The sequence below is a fragment of the Amphiura filiformis genome, chromosome 19, assembly GCF_039555335.1.
Source record: "Amphiura filiformis chromosome 19, Afil_fr2py, whole genome shotgun sequence".
Taxonomy (NCBI): Eukaryota; Metazoa; Echinodermata; class Ophiuroidea; order Amphilepidida; family Amphiuridae; genus Amphiura; species Amphiura filiformis.
In genome coordinates, this window is record NC_092646.1 from 822,861 (window position 1) to 850,057 (window position 27,197).

Genomic DNA, 27,197 nt, shown 5'->3' on the forward strand with positions numbered 1-27,197 from the left:
GGGGGTATGACTGGCCATCAAACCATAGAGGGGATTGGTGAGGCCCATCATTGGTTTCTGCAGTCAAATCATTGATTTTCATTTGGTTGTTGTAACATTTTGCCAAGAGCTACTGACTTTTTACTTGTTAGTAAGGTTGAAAATTTTCAATGGGATAATGAGAAAAATATGAGATTTCTGATACCAAAATCCCACTTTTGATGAAGAAGAATTGGTGATGAGACTCTCGATGGACAAGAACATATATTTCTGTTGGAAGAAATGGGCGGATTTTTGTCATTTGAGCCAAGACCAAATGCAAGTAAGGCACACGGTTCAGTCTTAGATGCATTAGCCTTTCGTTTATTAACATGATTGAGGAGCATGTAAGGGAACAAAGCAAAAGTTCGATGACATCTTATCAACAAAAGTGCTTTCATTTGTCCTTCCTCTTTAACGAAAAATATTGAATATTCCAACCCAAATTATCATTATTGACCGATACTATTTTCTTACAAACGCGACCATTCCCCCTAACAAAAGGACCTTTGTTTATAGGACGTCATCAAAATTTTGAATGTTTCCATCAATTAAAATAAGGTGTATAAATAAAATATAAATAAGACTCTACAGAAATTGGAATCACAACTCGCCTCTTTTTATTTAAGGATGAATCTTATTAGCAATATAAAGAACACACAATTGCCCGTTATATCTACCAAGAAGAAAATAACTTAATAGGCGAACTTGAATTAAGTTTGCAGACCTGAAAGTTTGTATGTACAGTTTGTGTAAGCATTTATTGCCTTGCCGTATGGTCAACATGGTGGTGAAGCATGAGTATAAATCTACAGTGATGTCCGAAAATTGTTGGGAAATCGAATGTAAGAGTAAATCGTACTTGCAATTTAATTTAATTTAATCATGATTACTTCATACTATAATAAACTTTCAAATGTAAAATAACAAATTTACTTTCGTGATTTCTCGTTTTCACTGGAATTAGTCCGGCTGCCAGTCGGTATGACGTTGTTTTGGTGATGCATAGTTTTTGGTGTTCTTCTCAAGAACAATATGTTTATTTAGTGGTCTCTGTATTGTTCTGTTTCTAACTAAACTATTGAAACTGGCACAAAGCACATTGATCGGTTTCCTATAAAATATAATATGTAAAAAAACCTGCGGTAACCATAGATATTAATGTAAAATTGATGTGCCGATAAAAGGAAACTCCTGAACCCTCTGCCTCCAGAGTTTAGGATAAAGTTTCTACCATGTTTACCTAACTTTAAATGATAAATCAAACATTTCAGGTACTTTATCATTTTGGTCTTAAAAACCTCTATTTTTTAATCTTTGTCTACTATAATATTGTCTTGTTGCAATAAATAGCAAAGAAACTGCTAAAACTACCACCGCGCATACCAGTAACCATATAACAACAGTCTTAGCATGACTCTTAGAATACCCTGATGAGCCTAGTGAGAACCTGTACGTGATAGGTTTGGTCTTTGACATCATCCAGTTGTATGCGTCATTATTGTCATCTAGAGCGAGGAGAGCTGGGCCGATTTCATTACGAATACGCTGGTTGTAGGCGTTATACCAATCAAGCTGTGGGCAAAACCAATCGTCTTAAAGGAAGTCTCCGGTAATCATAACATTATGCCTTAAATATCAATCACTAATCACATCATTTTGTAAAACAAACTAATACTGACCATAAAAACGTATAAAAACAACCAGCTCTCAACACACGATATTCAAAATTCCCGCGTCGAAATTTTCTAGTGCAATGACGTAATGATTATTTGTGTTCAGTAATTATTGTCGCCAGCCTTCATTGTATTACATGGACGTCATTGCACTAGACAATTTCAACGCCCGGGAATTTGGAATATCGCGTGTTGAGAGACGGCTGTTATTCATTTCTAATGGCCAATATGAGTTTGTTTAAAATAAAATCACGTGATTCGTGCTTGATTATTATTTTTCTAACATAATGTTGTGATTGCCGGAGAATTCCTTTTTAATAGTATTTTTAAGAATTTCACAATTCATTTAACCTTATCAGTAACGCAACAATATACATGTGCAGTACCCTTATTACGCTCAATAGAATGAACTACAGCACCCAGGATAAGTTCCGTGTATTAACGTATACATCGTCTGTTGATAACAATCTTACCTGCCTATCAGTAAACATACTGAAATCAATTAGAGGAGGTTCCAGTGGAACTAGAGAGGCCATTTTCCACGTTATGTATGTCGCATCATCAAACTTATGCTGTGTGTGCAAATACATGAGCATAAAGATAGTATTATCATTACAAAATGTCGTATGTTAAAAAGTTTCAAAAATGTTTTAGATCTCATTTTTATTTTATTCATTTTTATTTTATATGCGGGTACAACAAAATCACGTCACTTTTCAGAAAAAAGCTTTTTGAAACCAAAGAATTATGTCACTCGGGGAAAAAAGAAAGTCATGTGACTCTCCCAGCAAGCACAAATCGTATTTGCAAGACTACCTTTTCAAATGGGCACATTAATGTTATCAGAATGCGTTCCATGTTTGGTTATAAAAAGTTTGCAGACAACTTTCACAACTTTGTTAAATTTTACTACCAAATGACCGCAACCGATCTTATTTAAACGTCAACAAAAATGAACTTGTTAAAGATGTTTGTCAACATAAAAGCATTTTAACTATGGTTTTGAAACGTGAAACAGATATTTGAATTTACATGTATTAAAAGAGTTTTGAATGAGTGAAGTTATGTGTTTGCTGGGTGTTTTGATGATTCCAATGTAATGTAATATCAACTTTCCTGACATTAACAACAATATTTCACTAACCTCCGTGTCTGCTTCCACACTACACATGATATCCTCAATACGTATACCAAATTCACCATCTTCATAATAACCAGGCTCTACACAAACAAACATAATTGTCAAACAAAATGAAAATAATTGAATCAATCCATAATACTCCACTTGTTGGACATTCCACTGGTTCGACACCCATCCAAGACCAAAGATCAGATTACTTACGAATAGGGTTAGAGTATAAATTGTTACGAGCCGTAATGACCCAAGGCCAAAATCACCTTTCACAACAACAAAATACACTGTTTGATTAAGTTAACAAAATCAAGCCAAGTCTTTAATTGAAAGGAAAATATGCTTGATACTTGACAACAAATGCACATGCAATATAATCAAATATAATCACTCCTAACTAATTACTACTTAGCCGGCAGTCATCTTCTTGGTGATTATAGAGTTCTAGACGGCTGATGTATATCCTTATTCAATTGTCCTGTGAAAATCACTGTTCAGCGAAGTCCACTGTACACTTGCATTTATAATCCCCTGCGTAAAATCCTTTGCGTATAAAATCTTCGCACAGAAATGGTGCTGCTTTCTCCACACTTAACTCATTGCGCAGTTCTCCAAACACTTAACTCCTTGCTCGTTCTCCAAACACTTAACTTCTTGCGCAGATGACAATCTCCAAAAATGGTGTTCCTTTCACCAATCACTCTCTTTCTCCAGGAAACGCGCTTATTTCTGCACTGCTCAACTTTATTGACAGATGTGTTGTTTTATAAACCAGACTCCAGCAAGTCTCTCAAAATCTCTTTCGTTGCTGTATTAAAACAGCACATTATTGGCTATACAAACTGGTTCAAATGTACCTCTTTTTGAAGCACGACGCACAGTGTCGACGCCCTATACGATAAATATAAATTTAATACTCCGTTGGTGAGCGACGGGCGAGTGGTAGTGAGCGACAGGCGAGTGGTATTTCACTGAACGCAAGAAAAGGAGTTCTATCTGATTGGCTAGCAATCGATCGCTTAGGTCGCTCAGTAGTCAACTACAAACTCAAAATAGAGCAACGTATTCAATTCGATTGAAATCGATTATTCTATTATTGACGTAGATAAAGAGAATTTACAGCGGATTTCAAATGTTTTACATCAGAATTGCAGTTAAACATATCCACAGCAAAATACCGGTCCTCACTAATTAGTTAATTTAATTTCCAGGTAGTTAATTTAAACGAAACCTGTGATTTACGTGACAACAAATAAAATTTTCTTGCAATAGAAATATCATATGGGATACTGATATGGCAGGCCGCAACCGCCACAACGTGGAGCTGCTACGCGTAGCTGACTTTTTGCTCCGTGGAGCCAAATTGACCAATCATGTTAGAGTTTTTCATTACTCGGAGGTAAAACTGACCAATCAAGTACGACTTACTCATTACGTGAAGCGAATTTATTCATTAAGAATTTGCCAGACGAGCTTCACGTAGTTGCAAGATATCCTCGGTCACGAAAGTTATGATTCAAAAAGTAGTTTATGAAAAGTACGAACCGACTTATTATTAAGATGGACATGCACTCACAAGAAACTCATACAGTATTGTACACAACTATATAGCTAGGCAGAGTGGTGGTAAACCATGCACACAATTCTGCGATCTGCAGTGTATCGCCGGGAGCTGATTTGTACATCTTGCGCGGCGTGGCCTGCGGAATTCGACCTTCAGCAAACCAGTTCGGATTTACTTTATATACTAGTAGTAGGCCATACATACTGTAGTTACGGTACTGCCCGTTTTCCTATACACAATACTCAGTGCGCTCACCATTGACGCGTGACCTAGTGTATGTTAGAAGTATTATGCCATTGCCTAGTTGACGTCACTGTGTAAAAAATAACCAGCCAATATTTAAAGTATTCTCTGAAATTCTAGAAAATATAGTTTTGTAACATTTCCTAAATTTTTAGCTAATTTAGGTGTTTGGAAATATTGGTACTTTTGTGTTTTAGGAAGGATATGTAGAACGCTGGTTAACAATATAAAGCAGACTATTGTCTCATTTCGTAAACAAAAGCCCAGACAGTATTGTTACCTTGCGTTCGCTTTATAATCATTCACCCAACTGAAACTATAATACCAGCTCATTGCTCATTGCACAGGTAAAACAGACACAAGTGCAGTGTGTATTTAACCAGAAAAGATCTGATGTAACATAGTTGAGCTGTTTTCATTGAGTGTTATCTTGGTTTAATAGCTTTTAATGGGGTTTAAGTCCTTCAAAGGTCGTGGTGAATTCTACTGTAGACATGACTGCATCATGATTATTTTAAAGTCAACAACATTCAACAATATGATCACCGTGATAGTATGACAGTATCAGTACCGTGGGTGTCAGTGATCCTGGCCTGACACAGTAGACAAACAAACAAACACGCCACACACATGACACATGCGTGCAAGGTAACATTGACTATACACTAATCAAACAATGGTATTGATCCTGTACAACTGTTTGTGGTTTATTTACATTCGATTCATTTAAAATCCACATAGTAAACATTAATTTTGGCAAGAGTTTCTCTCTCTGGAACGAGGATGCATCAACTGGCTCCGCGTAATGAAAAGATCTACATGATTGGTCAATTTAGCTCCGCGAAGCAAAAAGTAAGCTACGCGTAGCAGCTCCACGTTGTGGCGGTTACGGCCAGCCATATCTGATCATGCGAAAATCGTAAAAACATAGAATAGAAACAGTGTGGCAGACTTTCAAAATCTCACATTGTATGCTTAGCCTGAGTCGCTCGGCCTATCTCGAATAAAATCACCATGCGTAGCTGTTGAAAAACGTGAGGATTCATCGTACTATCACGGCAATTTTTGATACGAAGATATAGGGATGATGACGATGTGCGACGACCAACACATGGATAGCTTACAAACTCTCTTCATATTCTGCCAAGAGCAACTTCGTTGCTTTCACCTTTACACTCATCAAAAAACCCATGATCTATTAATAGACCATTCTGTCACATACAACACTTCCTTTTGGTATTCCCCATATGATGCTATAATCACTTTACAATCTTGGGGATTTTCCCAATTTGTGCAATACACTGAACATAATAGAAAGAAAATGATGAAGATAAGCAAAAAAGAAGGAAGAAGACACATTTAGAAAGAAAGAAAAGTCAGTATGAAAGAAGGGAAAAAAGAGAGGAACAAGTAGGCACCGGGGGGGGGGGCACTTCAATATGAAACGGATATAGGTGTAGGGCTGGCACTTTCGCACTAAGGGGCATTCGGTGAGAGCAAAATGTAAAAAATATAGGGTCATTGGGTGAGAGCATGATTTTTGGCATTCGGTGAGAGCAAAATGTAAAAAATATGGGGTCATTGGGTGAGAACATGACCTTTTTTTTAAATGGAATCTTTGGGTGAGAGCCGAAACAGCGCAACAAAAACCTCGAAAATCGGATTTCTAGTTCTAAATGGCTTCAAATTTCATTGTTTTTTTAAAAATAAGTAACAAAATCAGTGACAAATGAAAGTAGCTGTTCAAATTGAACTTGTAAGGGTCTTTGGGTGACAGATCAAATGGAAAAATAAGGGGTCTTCAGGTGACAGAGCATTTGTTCGTAAAAAAAAAAAAAAATATGGGGTCTTTGGGTGACAGCGATGCTGAAAAGGGGGTCTTAACAGCCCTACATACGCGTCACCTCCAAAGTTGAGTGCCCCCCCGGGAGTAGGCATAGAGCTTACCATCCGAGACACAAACGTTAAGATCAATAGGTTCTTCTCCTTCGTAATCGGCATTAATGTTGATTGGAGCTATATAATAGACAAAAAAGATTATTACAAATATACTACTAATGTTAATGATGTCTTTAAAAACATTATGGGCATACCGGGGAAAGGTAATCTTCTAGTTGTCCCTAGTTTAATGCAATGCCTGTAGGCCTAAATAATACTCTAAAATTAATTAAATTATGGTTTAAACTGGTTTACTAGGCTTTAGTGTAAGGAAATGCGAGATTCCAGTATTATGTTGCTGGTATGTTCAATTGTGTATTTCCAAGATTCCAAGACCTTAAAATACGCTATCTTCTGAAAGGCCAATGTTCCGCATACCTTGTCATGTCTGTGAACTGTAAAGATATTGCACAATGCTGAGACAACTGAAGGTGCAAGACTCGCATTTTACCTAACCTAAAGATGCAGTGCTGGATGTTATACTCAGGAACATACCTTCGTGAATATTAAGAAAATGTCCTATTCCATGTCCCGTACCATGCTTGTAGTCTAAGCCTCCTCGCCATAGTGGTTCACGTGCAAAGGCATCAATATCACGACCTACAATGAAAAGGGGAAATGAAGAATTGAGCCGCAATCTACTAAGGTAAGTAGTGAACGTCAACTGTCCCGAGATATTGTTTAACTGTGTCTACTTCGAGTCTGGAAGTAGGTACACTTACTATTATGGATGACCAGTAGTCTTCACTAGGCCTACTGTAAACATGGTAAATGCGGACAAGTCATGTCATTCACGACCGTAGCGTAGGTCTTTAAGCTGCGGTGTACCACATTGTCGCCGTCGCGATGTATTAAATCAACTCTCAGTACTACTTTAATATTTATGCATTATTAAGCATGGGATACGGGCCACGGAAAATTACCCCAATGTGAACTTCCTGAAACATTTTATTTATCTGGATATTTGCAAAATCAAATAATTTGATGTTATGAAAAAATAACAGTCGTTAAAGATTAATTAAAAGTCGAAAGATGAATAATGCAAGAAACCGACCACTTGATCGGTTGACGTAAAGCGGCCCGTCCTAAATTACAAGGCTTTATCCAGTTGCATGCCGAAGACCCATAGGGCCCTACGAAAAGTAATTAATGCTACTATTTATAGAAGCGATTGATACTCTCCATCAATTTCTAATGCTAGATAATTACTTCTATTACAAAATCTTATTAAAATTTTTAGTATTAACTGTTTGATCCATTAAGATTCTGCACAGCAAAAAATATTTTCTACAACTCAAGTTGCTTAAAAGCTAGTTTTAAACAACATGATAAGTTCTTTAAACCTGGCACATATAAACAACTTGAGCTTGAAATTTTGTAAAAGTTAATAGAAAGCAAATAGAATATACTTCATTATGTTGTTTATTTTTGAACCAATTTTAATGTGTTGTTTATTTTTGTTTGCAGTGTGCATTTCTTACCGTAAATCTGTCCTTTTGCGAACACTCCAAGAGCAAGATCGATATGCCCTATTAGAACCCGTGTATAAGCTTCCTAAAAAATCAAGGATAGGACAATAAGGCTATTGAATATGTTGTTACGAGTCGTTAATGATTCAAACCCAAAAACACCTTTTACTCAAATACACTTCAGAACACACAACAAAACACACTGTTTGAGCATGGAGGTATATAAATAAATGGAGAATGATCGCCAGAATTCTAATCTCCTAAGTGGAGATTATCCCGTTACCTCTATTCAATGAGTCACCAAACTTGAATAGACCAGCCACTTCAGCCAAGCTATTGATCTCCACGATGGTTATGAGCCTCTACCATGGTTCATTGATTGTCACTCCCAAAATTTCCTCATAGGAGTTGACCTACATTGACCCGTACCGGAAGCCTTGTAAAAGAAACTGTATAATGACGTCAGCTAGTCAATCAGCTAGTTCAAAGTCACCAGTTTTGATAGCTTATAGTTTCAATGTATGATCGTGCGAAAACCCGAAGAAATTCTGATGTTCTGTTCTCAAGTTATGAAACTGTTTTCTACACTAGTTGTGCCGTAACTTGACAAATATACTTAGTTTTCATGTTCATATATTAAGCTTTTAAGGGGTCTGAGGGAGTTCAAATATAGTGCAAATGAAAGCAAAACGTTTTTACCTTCCGATTGTGAAAAAATTATGTTGGGCCAATTTGGGCCATTTGAGTTACGAGCGAGCAAAATTTACCGGAAGTACTTCGGAATTCAAGCAAAAGTGATGATCAGACAATCTTTTCTAGAGAGAAATTGATATACGGAATGTATAGGCCCTATACATACTTTGTTTAAACAGTTTCTGATAGTTTAGTGTATGATAACCGTGATTTTGGTTGAAGCTTCGGGTCAAATTGATTGAGTGCCATGACGGATATGTCATGTTATTGTTTTTAAACTTTTAATTCTGTATTGTCATGAAATCGTATAGGCCGCCTAAATCATCATCAAGTTAAACTTCTCATTGTATAATAAATAATTATCAGTATTTAGGCCTAAATGATTATTAATATTATTAGGAGGCTATCATTTTCTTTGGAGGAGGGGTTCCAAATATACGGGGGGGGGTCATAACTTTTGGAAAAAAAAAGTCATAATTCAATTTTTCATGACCAAAATGTAGGGAGTCACAAGATGACAACAGATAAGGTGTTTTTTTTTTAAAAATATTGATTTTTTGATGCAATTTAAGCACTCAATTTTTGGCGAAAATGAGATTTTGATAGGCCTATCAAAATTTTATGAAACATGAGCACTTTCCAATAAGTATAAACTTCATTTTACCCCATTGAAATCAATGGCCAGTGAAACAGACTTCACAATGTAATCAGCTTAGCATAATCAATATAAACCTGAAATTGCCTATTCAACAATAATTGGTCATAACCAACGTAGTACAAAAGAGGCTTGGCTGGATCATTCTCCATTTATTTATATACCTCCATGGTTTGAGTAAGTTAACAATTTCTGAATTTTTAATCAAAAGTAAAGTATAATTTAACAATAATCCAGCAAACACAAAACGTTTTCGACATCATTCGCAAAAGGTTATAAAAGGTTGCCAGAAAACGTTTAAATGTCGGGTTATATAAAGGGTATATTAAGAGTATAAAACGTATTCATAACCATAAAAAACTTTTTTGATAATCTACTGCTCAGCAAACAAAAATGTTTAACAAAAAACGTTTAAATGTCGGGTTCTATAAAGGGTATAAAAACGTTTTAATAACATTCCAAAAACATTCTTGAAAACTTTGTACAAAACATTCTAAACAGAATGTTATTTTGGGGTTGAAAAAATATTTTGAGAAAAATGTTTGCCCAAAATATTTTCAATAACGTTTTAAAAACGTTTTCATGACCTTTATATAACCCGACATTTAAATGTTATTAAAAGGTTTTGAAAGAACATTTTAAGAACATTTCTGTGTCTGCTGGATTTAAATATTTTAACATAATGTTATTTCAGTATTGACACAATATTTGGCAAAAATGTTTGCAAAAAAAGTTTACAAGAACATTTTTGAAAACATTTAAAAATATTGTTGTAGTGTGTTTTCATACAAAACGTTTTAAAACGTTATCATGACCTTTATATAGCCCGACATTTTAATGTTATTAAAACGTTTTTACCTGACCACAAAGCCAAAATATAACTTTTTTAAAACGTTTTTAAAACGTTTTTGTGTTTGCTGGGAACTTTGTGAGTGAATATAAATACATACAATTAGTCAGAATCAATCAAATACATTATGTTGAATAATGTTACTTAGCAAAAGGCAAACTGCAGCGTGCAAACTGTTTATCTACACAGCTCTTGCAAGTAACAGTAACCCAATAACAACAAACGTTATTGCAGAGGTGTAGCAAAAGCTTAAGATGAAAGGATCCATTTATTCCCCATGTTACACATGTATGTTTTGCATTTTCGTTTTTAAAAAAGAAGCACAAAAGCAACACAACCAAAAAGACCGTTTTGCTATTTAAATGTTGTGCAAGTTGATGTTTTGATAATGTCAACATTTATACATTATAATGATTAATTGATCAAATCAGATTATTGCGCTTAAGGTTACACAAAGAGACGTATAAAAAACGTATAAAAGACGTATAAAGTTGTTCTCTAAAACAGAGTTTTCTCAGTAATCAAATATCGCAGCGAGTGAAATGTTGGTGCATTGGATGTAGCTTAACATTTTGTGTGTGTTATATACAAATTATTAGAATAAATTTGAAAAGCCTTCGTTTAAAGCATTTTTACCCACCATGTACACAAGATCAAAAACACGTTCCATGAGGTTTTTTTCAAATGTGCGCTCCGTATAAATCCACACCGAGCGATTGTTTTCTTCTTTTTCGTATTGTATTACAAATCGATCAAAGAAATAATGTTGCCATGGGGAAGAACCAAATACAGTACCGATTAAATTTTAAAAGCCCGTTTTGGGGGGGAAAATTTTGGAGAATTTGCTTGAGAAAAAGCTGGTTTGTGAAATTATCGATATCTTGATTACGAGACGTTAATTTAGACATCTGAATACCTACATTATTTCTCAACATTCTGCCAATTGCTATTCCATTTGATTTTCACTCCAAATTGAAGCTAGTTTTGCAAAAACGAGGTTTTCCTCCATCAGTTCGTTCAAAATTTCAGCGCCGACATGCGTGTTTATTCTAAGAGCCATAATGCGGACGCGATTGTAATCATATGTAATTGCATCCAATTACAGTAATATCATCCGCTTTGAGAACAGTCAATTGCGTAAGCTGAGCTATGGCCCAGTGGATAGAGCATTGGACTGGGAATCTAATATGAACTATTTTTGTGGGTTCGAGTCTCCGTGTGGCTGAATTTTCTTTTTTTTTCTCTTTTCTCATTTTTACTTCCTTTCTTTCCTCTTTTCTTTCTCCTTTCTTTTTTTCATTTCTTTTTTTTTTCATTTCTTTCTTTCTTTCTTTTTTTCGTTCATTTTCTTTCTCTCTCTTTCTTTCTATTTTTCACTATTTCTTTATTCTTTCTTGCTCCTTTCTTTTTAGTTTTATTTGATTGATTCGCTGAGTGCAGTGAATCGTGATTGATTGTTTTTCACTTTATATAATTCAGAAATTTGTAGGCCTGCTAAGTCTGTCTTGTTGATTTTCATCCCAAATTCGATTTACAAATAATTGCTTTTTGATATTGTTGTTGTTGCCTACCCTTACATTGTAATCAGGGGAATAGCAGCATTGATTTCATCAAAGATATCAAGGCTATAAATTCAAAATGCCCCCAATCAATTTTAAAATTTATAAAATCCTTGTGAAAATTGCCGAAAACGGCTTGTGCCACCCCCTCCCCCCCGGCATCCGAGCTCCGGGCACGAGCTAAGCCAAGTTTCATAGCGTTTTCATGTCTTGACCGTGGATCGATATTCTATTGTAAGTAGGCCTACGTCCCGGTACGCTTGTTCATTTTCTGCATGGCTGTTTCTGTTATGAACTTACGCCCCTCTGAAATCAAGCGCATGAAAAACTCTCGGCTAACCTTAACAAGACATTTTGGCGTAATTCAGAGCGCAGTACCCAAATCAGCCTACAGTTAGAATAACTATCGCAGCCCAGAAAATCCCCTGAAAATTCACCATCAAAGTGTTACGTGTAATCCGATTATTACTATCACTATTTGATCGCAATCAAAATGATCGCCACACAAAGTCAAAGTGGTCAATGCAATCATTAATCTTTTATGCAATTTTTACAATAAAACTTACTATCATGAAGGCGGTTGGCGTGCCGAAATGAAAAGTACGAGTGATATCCGTTGAACCATCTCTGGCATAAATAAAGCAATTAATACACAATAGTATTAGAAATGAAACAGTTAATCATGATAATCTTAATAAAGCAAACAAAAATCTATGAATGAATTCATTCTGAAGCTGATCCTTGGTTGAGGTCGGGTTAATGAGGATGAGGTACTCTTTTGATCAAGGCCGCATGACCGGCAGGCTCGAGGTCGACGACTCCCATATGACTCTTAAACACTCCTAAACAAGTGGGACCCCAATATAAGGGCCCCGCAGAGCATGAAAGCAATGACTAACCTTAAGGGTGCCGGGCTGTCTCTCTAAAAAAAATAACCTTAATGTTAAAACCTTGAGTAAACTTAATGTAACGACCTTCAAATATAATGTTTTTATATTCTTCTATCGTGTTAAAAATTTAAAATACATACTACGTATGCCCGCACATGTACGTATGCTGTAATACAGAATATCTATCCCAGCACGGCATTTACCGTGCCCATACGACCCGTATGGACAATGTGTTACGTGTCATTGAGTCCACCAACTTTACAACATATTGCCGCAGGCGAAGGTCACGTCCTGGAAAGCTGGACTGAACATCGAATGCAACTATGCAACTGACTACTCATCTCTATGGGGTACAACAACTTGTTATATCAAGGACCAACGTCATGGTAAAAATGAAACTTACAGATACTGACTCCCTGAGTCAAACAGAAAGGTACTCGTTTTGGTAATTGGAATGTCTGTTTCTTTTGAAGAACTGTCGATGAAAAACGAAAGAAGGTTTATAAAGTCAGACGTATTCCAATCAAAACGTCAAAGCACACATATAGACGAATCCAACGAGCCAAGTCATGGTCAGGATTTGGTCGGCCATCTTTGGGTAGCCGCTAGCACCAACCTGGTGTTTTGAGCGCTAGTGTGAATATAGAAGCCGCCTAACATCTAGAGAAGATGCAAGGACGAGGGGGTAATAGAATAATATATACAATATAGATAATTCTGCAGGTAATCCCGTCGCATCTATTCATACATAGTCCTTTTGTTCGCAAGTACATCAATGCATAGATACCGCGTGTTGTTAATCCGATTATTATATCACTTCAACAGAGAATATAGAAGTTGTGTGTTTTGACAAAGGGAACTTTAATCATTCTTTTGTCCACCTGTGTTTTCGCGGAAGGTGTAAAACGGGTGATGGAATGCAGTTTAAAATTTCCGCCAAGGCCGAATCATTTCACATTTTGGGTGTATTGTAGCCGGCGGCTACCCAACTAAAGGCAGCTAGTCAGGTGTAGGAATGCGTGAATTTGGATTCCTCTATAAGACGTCCGACTTTATTCTGACCTTTACTATATTAAAGTTATGATTGTTTTACACGATGAAAAGTGAAAAGGTTTGTAATCGACAGAATTTATAGGGAATCTTGGATAACCTTGCTCTGCAAAGCTCATTGTAATATTCTTGAATTGACAAAGTTATAGCGTTTTACAGATATCACTGTGAACACCTATTATACAATGGCGCGTACGGGAATCGATAGGTGGCAAAACAATGAGAGATTGAATCAAAAAGAAGCTTTAATTTTATTTTGCTCTTTTACTAATTATATCTTTTAATTTTATCTAATTATTTATCTTACCCGTAATGAATGACAGCAGCGTGCGGACCAAATCCAGATATAGTGTGAAAACTTAACCCACGGTAGTCAGGCTGTGCGCTGGAAAAAAAGGCAATCGATCGAACAAGCATGTAACAAACGCTTAACGTATTCAAAAATAGAACATAATACACAAATAATAATATCGTTTGAATAATTGTTGATTTTTAAATAAAATATATAAATATAAAATAAATTAACCTTTAAATATTTTAATATTTAAAGGTTAATTTATTTTATATACGAATATTAATAATTTGGTTTGTTTCGATGGTTTTTATACTGTTTTTGGTGGGTGAGATGTTGTGCGTACACAAGGAGTTTCCGTAATTGACAGGTAAGCTGCGGCTCATATTCTAGAAAATACGGTAGTTATTTACCAGCCTTACCTGCGGAACTCTGTTGCTTTAGCTTCCACAATTAATTCACTTATTACATTGATGTCACCGTTGATGGGATCCTAAGCATACAAATGAATGGTAATAATCAGATTATCACAACTATATTGTCATATACAGTAATATTATTAATTTCGATGTTTGAATGAAAACAGATTTTAAAACTTTCTCCATGTTCTTGTTTTCTAAGAATAATCGTTTACGGTAGGCCCAATATCCGGGATATCCATCTTTATCTGACCCAATTTGAGTAAAATGTTTTAGGGTAGTGATGGGTCTCTCAGCAGCTCTCAGCTAAAGCTTACCTCTAAAGTATTGACCGTTTCTTGCATCCATGCTCCAAGCTGGCACAGGGCTATAGAATCCTTATACTATGGAATATATATCGATATAAAGAAATTAGATAATGAATATTAACAGTTTTATGTTACGTCTTTTGCTTTTTATACCAAAAGAGTATGATATCGGATATCTATGACTTAATTAGACAGCAGTATGAAAATAACGAACGTTATACAATTATTGCGTAACCCAGTTCATAGCTTGATCTTGGAATAGATTTGCATAAAATTATAGTATATGATATAGATTTTACTAACAGAAAAATCAACCAGTTTATCTCTACATTCCTACTCAAATGAATCTTTTCACCTATTTACAAATATTTTTCTAATTATTTGATTTTAAAAGGTTAAATTTAGTATAAAAATTATTACAGTTAATCATTACAATAATTCTTACATGTACATAGTTCATGCCTTCAATCTCCATATCACTCTTGACTGCCTTCATTAGGAGAATGGGTGATGCCTCAAGCAAACGCTTACTCTGAAAAGAAACAATTTACCTATAATTCCCAGAATGCTTTGCGAAATATTGGGGGGGGGGGTGGAGTTGGAAAAAATTTCTTGGAGTAGGGGGCCTATAATGAATTTAGCACCTTTTGGCGACATAATGAGCTTTTGGTAAAGTTGCGAAAAATGTTGCCATTTTGAAGCTAAACTGTTGAAATATGACACAAAAATGGGATAAAATTTACTCTTTGGGGGCTAAAATGGCCAACTATGAGGTTAATTTGATTTGAAACCCACATACAGGTGTCAACATGGGGGGTGATTATATGGACCATCCCACCCTGTCAAAATATTGGGGAATTTACCCCCCCCTGATCTACGCCTATGGGGACCGCGGACTAAGCAAGATAGATGTAAAGGACAATGTGCTGCCTTTCGTCAGAAGTTCTTTGGGATATGTTTGGTATTAAATTTGATCGATTGAGCCCATATTTGTCGGTTGAGGTATGACTTTTAATATTGGACGTAACGTACTCGAGTCTAATATTTTAAGACTCATCGCGGGACCAATAAATTTTGTTCGCATCCAAATTTATCATTATTATGTTTGGTATCCAATATTTTCACACATTTGGATTCATTGGATTCATCAAACATGGTATTGTGTATAAAAGTGTTTTACCTCAGGTACATTTGAGTAGACTGCATAACTCGATCTATCGCTAATCCAAATCTTATTTCGTGTCAACGATTGTGATTTTAAATCTGGTATAAAATCTTCATTGTCTTTCACAGTGACGCACTCATCTCCGTCTGAAAGAAAGAAGAAACAAATTCGTCACTTTTCTCCTTCTAAATGGCTATAATCCTCAAAAACGGTTCTGATTTCATGAAATTTTCATCAATGTTTTCAATAACAAAAAAATATTATTTAATTCAAATGAATATCCGCTGATCAACATAAAATGGAAAAAATAGGATTGCAAGAAAGACAACTGAAATCTGGGATCTATAATAAATTTATTTAATTTACATCGTTTGCCACATGTTCGCCATAATTCTTCTCTTAATCCGACATGACCAATTTTCATATTCGACAGTTTGCACAAACTCACCATTGCTTTCACATCCGGGACCTCCAATACCTAGATGATTCCGTATCTCGTCCGTTAACCTTGTGTTCATGTCGTATAGGTACAGTTGTATTGTATCAGTAGTAATTATGGCGTATGATACAAACATTGGGTTATATGGAACGTCTTCACCACGGAGGTTGAAGATCCCTAGAAAAACACACACATTATGGTAACATCGCTACGTAACCTAACATATACGTGTTTTTTCGTTGGATTTACAGATTATGAAGATTCTGTTTTAAGGGTAGACGAGGTATTGTTGGTCGAAGCAACTTAAAAATCGATTTTCATTATCCAGATCAATATATTATTGAAAATTAACACCTTGTGTTTTGAAAAAGTTCATTCTACTAATCGTATACTTTGCAAACTTGCTTAATTTATTGTTGTTAGTGAGTTATGTACGTTTTACAAAAGTGTTGTTGTTTCAGCCCTCTTTACAACGTAACTCAAGAACCGCAGCACCTATAAAGGTATAGCTGTGATATTTTAATTCTTCTACACGCTCGCTATGAATTGAGCGATGCAGTTTTTGCCAAAGCTCACTACCATTCGTAAGATGCTGTGAACTACCAAATCACAACAGTTTTAAATAATTAATAACCTTAAGGGATCTAAAATGAGCGTTTATTGCGTTTCGACAGTATTTTTTGTAGGACATGAGAGCACCTCAGACCTATCGAATTGCATTCTGAATACGAAGCATGTCTTTCTGATATCAAATAATTTTCATTTTTTGAAAATCACAATATAATAAATTTTATGACAAATTATAAAAATTTGATATTTTTCAAATTTTGATATATAACAGTCCTCGAAGTAAATTATATAAATCTAATGATATATTCTTAAAGTGTATGTAGCAGGGAGGAAAAGCCGACAGTCAATTGAAAATTTTGACCTTTCATATTGAAGATATGGATTTTTTTCCCAAAAAGACCTATTTTTTTTGGTGTTTTGGGAAAAAATCCATATCTTCAATACGAAAGGTCAAAATTTTCAATTGATCGTCGGCTTTTCATCCCACCTACATACACTTTAAGTATAAATCATCAGATTTATAAAGTTTACTTCAAGTACTGTTAAATATCAAAAATATCAATTTTAATGATTTGCCATAAAATGTGTATTAAATTGCTAATTTCAACAAATGAAAATTATTTGATATCAGAATGACATTCTTCGTATTCAGAATGCAATTCGATATGTCTGATGTGCTCTGATGTCCCAAAATAAATACTGTCCAAACGTTCATACCCCAGCCCTTAAGTACTTATTTATTGTTTTATTGGCAGCTACATGCTTGGGAACTTAAGCTGTCAAAACTTGGTACAAATGTACAATAATAGATAAAAGTCGATATTGACTTATTCTTACATGCAATTTCATCCAGCTTGGTGACCACCAGTGCATCTGCATCTTTAGCTGACATTTGACCTCGTATACTTTCTGTATTGGGAAATTGCCATATCTTTTGTCGCCAGGTTTCACCTTAGATGATTCAAAATTGGATAAAAAGAGTAGAAAAATAAAGGAAGACAACGGAAAATTAACGTAGGAAAACAAAGCCACAAAGCTAATCACTGAGCAGGTAACTGGAGCGGAGCGAACCGCAAATCGCAGTGGGGAACCGCAAATCGCAGCGGGGTACCAAAAATCGCAACGGAGAACCGAAAATCACAGCGGAGTGCCGCTAAACGCAGCGGAGAACCGCACAACGCAGCGGAGGACCGCAAACCGCTGCGAGGAACAGCAAATCGCAGCCGAGAATCGCAAATCACAGCCGAGAATACCATTGTTTAATCACAAATCGCAGCGTTTATCGTAATGAAAAACACTACAAAAAAAAACCCCGATAATTTTTATACTGGCCTCAAATGAATAGCTTCCATCAACTATCATGCATAATTGCTAAGGAAGAACTGAAAAGCTGATTTAAAAGGAATTTTTTTCAGTAGATCATACAGACCTTCTTTTCCGCGTAATATATTAACAAAACATTACAGATAATGGAAACTATTCTTTTATGGACTCCCTGAAGCTAAAAAACCAATTTGGTCAAAATTTTGTGAAAATTTGAGCAATTTTAATTTTGGACCTCCGTAAAAAACTGAAAATAATGACCTCCGAATCTGTTTGGTACCGAACTCCGCAACCATAGGTCGTACTTGTACAAAGTCTATATACTTGTGATCCTTACGACCAGACAGATAATTTGATATATTTTTGAATGAAACTGAAGCAGGTTTAATGTTTCACCCTTTATAACCAGACCTGCTTATAATCCTGAGGTCATTTGGGGGTCAGCATGGCTCTATTTGGACAATATTTTGTGATGGGAACATGGTAATTTGCTAACACCTTCGGGATTACAAAAAAGCAACTTCAAAAATATATCAATAGGTGCATAAAAGCCCCCATCTTCCTACTAGACTAATAGGCCTTACCTGTATACTTTTCTGCGTTCACAATCAGAAGTGGTTTATTTGGATAGGAAGGTTGTGGGTTTTCAGCGTCTGCGTTCCAAATGGTGTCAACTAGATTGCCGGTGGTAGTTGACACGTCAATCAAAACGGGACCACCGTCTTGGGAGGATTCAAAGGTGCTGTTGTAATAGTCATATGTACCTGTAGAAAGAAAGAACGAAACCTAAACAAACAAAACTTAATCAAAGTAACAAAATAACCAAAACAAATACATACATAACGAATAAGTAAGTATATAAATAAAATAAATAAAATAAATAAAATAAATAAAATAAATAAAATTAATAAAATTAATAAAATAAATAAAATAAATAAAATAAATAAAATAAATAAAATAAATAAAATAAATAAAATAAATAAATAAATGAAATAAATGAAATAAATAAAATAAATTAAATAAATAAAATAAATAAAATAAATAAAATAAATAAAATAAATAAAATAAATAAAATAAATAAAATAAATGAAATAAATAAAATAAATAAATACATCAATATATAAACAAATATATAACAAGTATACTTTACAAGTGACTAACTTTGAATTTAGAGTGCTCAAACCCATTACAGGTGAGCTATAGAAACAAATTCAATAAATAAATAAATCAATCAATAAATAAATAAATAAATAAATAAATAAATAAATAAATAAATAAATAAATAAATAAAAATAAGTAACAGATAAACAGAAAGGGAAAAGAGAAAAAGTAAAAGTTGCCGAATTATCAAAATAATCAATATATTAATTATAATCTTTAGTAGTGAATAAAATTCAACCTTTATCCCAATTATTTGTATTAAACACACTAGGCTTAGAGTCAGAGTTTGGATTCAAGTAAGGGCTATGTTTAGAGTTAGGGTTAGGATTTGGATTAAAGATTAGGTTTATGTTAGGGTTTGGGTAGACTACTCTGTAGTCCACTTGCCCATTGTGCATACTCTGGATATTGTATTTAAGCTTAAAACTCTGATTTAATTAATGTGTGCACAATTGATAGATTTTCACAACTGATCTTTTCAGTCACCGTACTCCCTCTGTTTGTTAGCTTCCCAAGTGGACTACTGACTTTGGATTGCGGTTAGTATTTTTAACACGGGACTCTATGGAGAGTTAGGCCAATTTCTGGCCTAACTAAAATTGGTCATGATGTAATGCATCTTTAAATGAATCTGGCTTGTGATTGGTCGCCCAGATCTCGTTATTGTTTAAATCCTCCCGACACGTACCATTACCATTAACTATACATGGTACACAACTATCTATGGAATGCGGCGCTTTTGTGCTGGCGCGAAAGTTGGTGGATGAACGTACGCATCTAGCGCGTATTGTACCACCATGCTTAGTCTTGTGGTTAGATTTGATGATAAAGAAGTATGATTGACAGTGTGTTTTAGAGAACGAAGTCCCGGGGTAAAGTTCTGCTTAAAAGTGAAAGTCCATAGTCGATTTTTAACTCGGGACTTTCGCGATTAATACTGGTAGATTCTAAAATCAGAATTGTTCAGTATTGAAGTGCCCATATAATTATGACATTATGATATGTTGCATTCAATAATATAAGCCTACGTACACTTTTACTTTTACTTTCACTAACGTAATTATATAAACTTTTTCATAACAATTTATACTAGTATTTTTCAACTGAATGCTTTCATCATGATTAATAACATGCTTTTATTTATCAAAAATCGACTGTTGCATAGTCTAGGGTTTGGGTGACGTTTACGGTTAGAATTAGGGTAAGGATTATGGTTTATAACCAATTTATTGGGTTTTAGGACAAAATAATGACCCTTTTGACTACCAACCTGTAAACGTTTTTTTTTCTTTGAACTTAATATTACATGTAGTATAACACGTGCTTTTTAAATTTCCCGCTTTTCTCAACTTACTAACTGCCATTAGTCTTGAGTCAAAGCCCACGTAGTCACCGGGATTCAGGTTGTCAACTAACCAGTTGGCAGAGGTGGGCACATCTGGTTCTCCTGGAGAGTATAAATAAGAAACATTTAAATAACAATAGAGCTTTGTGAAACCATAACAAACGTAGATTTCAAGTTCTATTTGGATGGTAAAACTGAATAAATGTTTGATTTAAAATCTATTGTTTTTCAAAACCGTTTATTGACCACCAACAAACATAAAACATTTCAAACATATTACACTTTGGGTTTTGGTACCTTTGGTACCTTTAATGTCGGGTTTTATAAAGGTCATGAACATTTTTAAAGAGTTTTGTATGAAAACAAATGGCACCAACATTTTGAAATGTCAAAATGATATTGTTATTTTTGCAAACACGATTTCATTTTCAAACTATTTTGTCAACACTGAAATAACATTATGTTAGAATATTTTGCTGTAAGGTTTCAAAAAAGTTTTCAATGTTACGAAAATGTTTACCCTTTATATAACTCGACATTTAAACGGTTTCTGGCAAGATATTTGAATCTTTTGCGAATAATGATTGGAAACGTTATAGCCCTCCAACAAAATGTCAATTGCCAATTTTCCCAGAATCTAAACAAAATGGAATCTTTTAAAGAATCAACGAAGAAAATAGAAATGCGTTATATTACCATATTTCATGAGCAGCCAATTGCAGTCAAGTTCCATATCTGCCTGTAACCAATATCGACTATCCGTCCACAATGCAGCCTTTTCAGCAGTAACTATGGCTAAACCTATATGAAACGAAAAGCAAACTATGTCTTAGTTTCCTAAAACGAGAGACATTTATCGTTTAAAATCTGATTTGTTCGGGTTTTGTCAACCCTGGGTAAGCCAAGGAAGCATATATTTAAGCGTTTTTCCATTGGGGTCAATTTGAGCACCGAGATGGGTTGGGAACAGTCAGGGGTTAACACCCTACTCTTTTCGAAACTTGCTGCGAGATACGTGTATGGTATGGCTACACGGTACCGACGACTTAACGTCCCCTCCGAAGGACTTTCATGTTTCACTTACCCGATTCTAAATGAACCAAGGAGAGAGCAGAAGTCTGAATTTAATCTACAGAGGTTGCCAATTAATTTCAAACATTTTTCGCCAAGCCAATATCCCAGCAAATCTCCATCGCCAGGAATTTTAACCCAGGACCTTATGTACTTAAGGCAATTACACGAACCATTATTTTTTCCAACCCCATTCCCCAATGTCAAAAAGAAATATGCGCCACTGTAGCCCACGTCCACTCAGTTTCAAAAAGATTAGGATTTTGACCACACACTGTCGTTATGCGCCATAATATCCCAAACATGTACGACGAAGAGATAATTTGCGGTGTAAGTACAAACTTACTTACCAGCAGAACCACTGAGTCCAGAGATGTATTTCCTTCTTTTGTCACGTTCTGCTATATATTCACTCTAGATTTATGATAAAGAAACAACAAAGGTCATCATTTTTCTTATGTCGTATAAGTTGAACTCAATATCAAGCTAAGAGATTCGAAGCTTGCCACCACCCATACCCATATTATCAACAAACACAAACTTTGAGGATTCCTCTAAAATATAAGGAATATCTCTTTCGGGATTTGCTGAGGGATTTCCATTACACAAAAGGGATTTGTTTGGATGTTTAGTTGTTGCGTTAAATACCCAAATGATTAAGTTTCCGACGATACAGTTCTTTCAGGAACACCCTGTACACAATATTTAATACAGACCTTTGTACGCGTTTTTCATTTTCATGATTAAAATTTTTTGAACATCATACCGCTTAACTTGAAATCAGAAAACCAGCGCTGCACCTTCATCGAGGTGTCAAAAATGATAATTCAATTAAATGGATTGGCATTTTAAATTATAACCTATACCTTCTACGTAAATCCACATTTTTATTATTATTATTATTGCATTTTACAGAACTTAATGTCGTGCAATTGTAGGCACCTGTGTGCATTTTATGCATTTATGCAGAGTTCGTATTCGTTTTGTGCATTCTGATTAAAATTTTTTAATCATAATACCACAAACTTAATGACATTAATGAACCTGGTGTGTACTTCAATGGAGCTGAAGGTAATAAAAAATAATGACAAGTCAATTAAATGAATCTACATTTACCCTTCCAATTAACTCAAACTAATATCTGGCTGCGGACCGCTTCATGATCTGACTTTTGGATCATTTTGATTTTTTGTTTTTAACTTGTTTTAATAATATTCATGCATTGTCGTTTTTGCCTTACTTGACTCAGTGTGATGGAGGGGTCTGCATTTGGCCGGTTCTTTGTTTTTGCTTTGCATATCAATTTGTAAGCGCTCATTAGCAAAGTCATAGTTCATTGAATTTACAACCGTATGACAAAACCCCCGGGGACAAAACAGGCGAGAATAGTAACTTTTTGCACAAGATTTGTAATTTAACACATGTTTAAAGAGAATTGGCCATTGCTCATTTAAATGAGGCTAGTATGGACAATATAAGTGTGCTCTTTTATTTAATGACATAAATTTGAAAAATATTGTAAGGAACACTTGAGGTTTTGACTTTTAAAACTTACATTTTGGTCATTACCACATTCGTCTTGCTATTAGCATTGAATGGCGGAAGTGTTAGCTTTCGTTCGATATAAAACAAATTCTGATTGAATGAAGGGAACACTTGAGGTTTTAATAAAACCCAATCACCTTGACATCAACAACATTTTGTTTCTTTCTACGTGCTCACATTTTTGTTTTCTATTATTCTTACCTGATGCGCATCCTCTGAAGGTACCATAAATGCTGCTAAATTTTGACTCGCCATTAAATCTCGAAGATTTTTCAATCGCTCGTCAGTTTTGATGGTTGTTGGTGGTAGGAACTTGGCATCGGAGAAAAGAAAAGAAAAACTTTGGTTATTTTATTGCACCATATTTCATCGAGGTTTTTTTTTAAATACGAGCAGTCCGGGGTTCTTGGAATATCATATCACAGTAAAATATTAAAATATCAGCATACTCAAATTAACTGAAATACGATGGTTGCCAGCTTTTACTTAATCATGTTAATAATGCCAATCGCTTCTTAAACATAGTTTTTAATTTTCTATACTAATTCAAGTCCCAGCAAACACAAAACTTTTTCGACATCATTCGCAAAAGGTTATAAAATGTTGTCAGAAAACGTTTAAATGTCGGGTTATAGAAAGGGTACATTAATGGTATAAAACGTTTTCATTACATTAAATAACATTTGTTGGTAATTTACTGCACAGCAAACACACATGTTTTACAGAAAACATTTAAATGTCGGGTTATTTTAAGGGTATAAAACGTTTTAATAACATTCCAAACACATTTTTGAAAACTTCATTCTAAAAATCATTCTAAACAGAATGTTATTTTGGGGTTGAAAAAATATTTTGCAAGAAATGTTTGCCCAAAATATTTACAATAACGTTTTTAAAATGTTTTCACGACCTTTATATAACCCGACATTTAAATATTATTAAAACGTTTTGAAAAAAAAAATTTAAGAACATTTCTGTGTTTGCTGAGTGCAAATATTTTAACATAATGATATTTAAGTGTTGACAAAATATTTGGCAAAAAATGTTTGCAAAAATGTTTTACAATAACATTTTGAAAATATTGTTGTAGTGTGTTTTCATACAAAACGTTTTAAAACGTTATCATGACCTTTATATAACCCGACATTTTAATGTTATTAAAACGTTTTTACCTAAAGCAAAACCCAAAATATAACTTATTTAAAACGTTTAAAAACGTTTTTGTGTTTGCTGGGATTATAATAAAGACGATAATAGTTGGAACATTGTCATACCGTTGGGGTGACGTCACAATCACGTAATTCTCTTTCGCTCATGTCGGTGTCATGCTTAAAGCGTCCTAGATACCTGCGAAACTTGCCTCTGCTGGCATAAGAGACTCCTCCTTTCTTTGGTATGGGTTCGGAGGTCACAATAAGGATGCCTTATTAATTAATAAAGACACATTCATTATTTTTTAGCATGTTTAATAAGTGAAACTTATTAACCTTTTCTTAACCTTTTCTTAACCTTTCATAAACATTTGATTAATTCTGATACATTGCGTTGTACATTGTATCGCATTATATCATGTATATTGCACTGCGTCGATACAATACATAATTGTAACGTGATTTATTGATCAACATGATTGATTGATTGATTGATTGATTGATTGATTGATCAGCATGATTGATTGATTGATTGATTGATTGATAATATTTGAATATCATTACATTACATTACATAACATTACATTACATCGCATTAAATAACATTATATTACATTCTTTACATTTATATTTCATTATATTGAATCGCATTACATTACATTACATTACATTACATTACATTACATTACATTACAGTAATTTGCATTGTATAACATCGCATTACATTGTATTATATTACATGACATTCTACCGTATATGTTATATTTTGATATCACTGGTAATTAATATTGCTTTAGGGTTGATATTACACAATTTGCGGCCCGAGGATGAATTCTCAAAATGGTCTGCCAAAAATCACTCTCAACCTGCGAAAAATGCTAGCCCCCATCTTTCGACCTGTTAAAAATGCATGGTCCACCTGCTAAAAAATGCTGTCCCCCTCATACTTTTTGCACAGACCCTAATTCTAATATCAAACAATGCAAGAAAATATTTTGGTTATATCAAACTTTATTTAATACGTAACTAGTAAAAACTCACATTTTAAAACTTGTTAACCTAATCCAAGTAGTTATCGAACGTACCTACCTAATATAATCAGCACCAGAACTTGTTGGAGTAGTGCTCCAAAAGCCATTTCTGAAATGAATTGAAAAATACTAAAACCTTGTTACCGACATCAACCCTAAAGCAATTTTAATACCTTGAAAGGTTCAAAGCCAGTTCAACTACGTTGCAAGTACAGTAAAATGAGACCATAAAAAGCTCATATATAATAGACATATTCCCATTATTATTATTATATAAATGCGAACATACTTTGTTTGGGAATGTAATAGTCTTGTATTGTAATTCAATTCGTACGTCATAGAGTGCATGTAATAGATAGGCGATTACCATTTAAGGGTGGTCATAACCCTGGAATTGTGGAAACTTTCGGGCCTCAGAAAACTGCTAATGTGCTGGTCTGAAGTATATAAAAGTATACACAAAGACCTGATAAATTCACCTGTGAGGTCAAATTTGGGCCAAAATGCTCATTTTTTGGAGCAAATCCTATACAACTGATTTTTGACCCAATTTTTTTTCGGTCAACGTAACCATGGAAGTAAGACGTAACAAAAAATTCTGGGGCCAAAAAGAAAATTATTCATTTTTAAAAACTATACAAAAATATCTTGGAACCGTTTTTTTATTATTTTATTTTATTTTTTATTTATTTTTTTATTTTGACCAACTTCACCAAAAATATTTCAAATGATTTTATGACCCTTAACTTGATCATTGTTAATAGGCTGATGTTACCAAATAATATGCGCAATAACATTATCCAGAGCGTAATCGTTGGAATGATACCACAATTATCAAGATTTCCCCAATTCTCAAATTAAATTTGCCCTTGCTTGCTAAGTAGAGTGTGTGTGAAAACTTTTTGATCACTAGAAAAGGGAAGTCTTTGCTTGTCAGTACTTATATACTTATACAATTATTTATTAAATGGAAAAAATACAACACGCAATAAACCATAAACCCTACAATATTTTGAGGATATTTTGCTCGTGCGCAATAACTGATTTTCATGACTGGTTTGCAACCAAGCGTACTTTGAGTACAATGACGAGTTTTACCCCAGAGGTGCGGGTTACCCGATGAAATAGGATTGACATTTTGACTCCTCGCTCATGGCATTTCTATATTAGTCGTATATAAGGGACAACTATCCCTTCCACTTATTGTACAAAGATTGTAGTGTGGGGTTTCACACGAACTGACTTTAACCCGCCGTACGCGTATATTCAGCAAGAATAAAAGGACAAGAGAAATGCATTATGACAAAACATAGGAAAAGAACAAATTAAAGGAATTTGTGCTCGCAAATGCATTTTTTACCAAAGAATTGCTAAAACAATACCGTAACAACAAATATAAATACTGAAATATTATATTGTGCTGTAAACATATTGTAGGCAAATAAGTGCACCGTTCGCAATATTACAGGGCATAAATTTAGTTTTTTATAAAAATAGTGAAAAATAGTGAAAATACACCAACCTGTTCAATGTTCTTAAATGTTGAGTCTGTTCCGGTGTCTGTTTTGGAATAACATTCAGTATGACGTACGATTGTCGTTATCCAAATACATCTACGAGGCTGATATCCTACACGTTAT

General features: G+C 34.5%; 1 protein-coding gene across 2 annotated transcripts; it reads right to left on the bottom strand.

Annotated features, from left to right (window-relative positions):
- Positions 1-748: 748 nt before the first annotated feature.
- Positions 749-27,197, bottom strand: LOC140140773 (xaa-Pro aminopeptidase 1-like). Of its 2 annotated transcripts, XM_072162512.1 has the most exons (23): positions 27,080-27,197; positions 25,616-25,666; positions 24,650-24,798; positions 23,577-23,687; positions 22,181-22,244; positions 21,456-21,560; positions 20,769-20,861; positions 18,838-19,017; positions 17,768-17,881; positions 16,370-16,537; positions 15,937-16,067; positions 15,202-15,288; positions 14,766-14,831; positions 14,452-14,522; positions 14,045-14,122; positions 13,091-13,162; positions 12,364-12,424; positions 8,053-8,125; positions 7,067-7,171; positions 6,581-6,649; positions 2,839-2,915; positions 2,168-2,266; positions 749-1,593 (listed from the first exon to the last, which is right to left on the bottom strand). In XM_072162512.1, the coding sequence occupies exons 2-23, from the start codon at positions 25,662-25,664 to the stop codon at positions 1,312-1,314; spliced, it is 2,304 nt and encodes a 767-aa protein (XP_072018613.1). In that variant the 5' UTR covers positions 25,665-25,666; positions 27,080-27,197; the 3' UTR covers positions 749-1,311. The 2 variants fall into 2 exon arrangements, with proteins under 2 accessions (XP_072018613.1, XP_072018614.1); XM_072162513.1 differs by lacking the exon at positions 6,581-6,649.

Bases quoted from the DNA above. Each gene is read 5' to 3' on its own strand.
- LOC140140773 (XM_072162512.1), bottom strand. From the start codon at position 25,664: ATGGCTTTTGGAGCACTACTCCAACAAGTTCTGGTGCTGATTATATTA. The intron at 16,068-16,369 runs GTGAGTTTGTGC...TCTTTCTTTCAG, and splicing joins TCCCGGATGTGAAAGCAATG to ACGGAGATGAGTGCGTCACT. The intron at 1,594-2,167 runs GTAAGATTGTTA...TTTTGCCCACAG, and splicing joins GTATGTTTACTGATAGGCAG to CTTGATTGGTATAACGCCTA.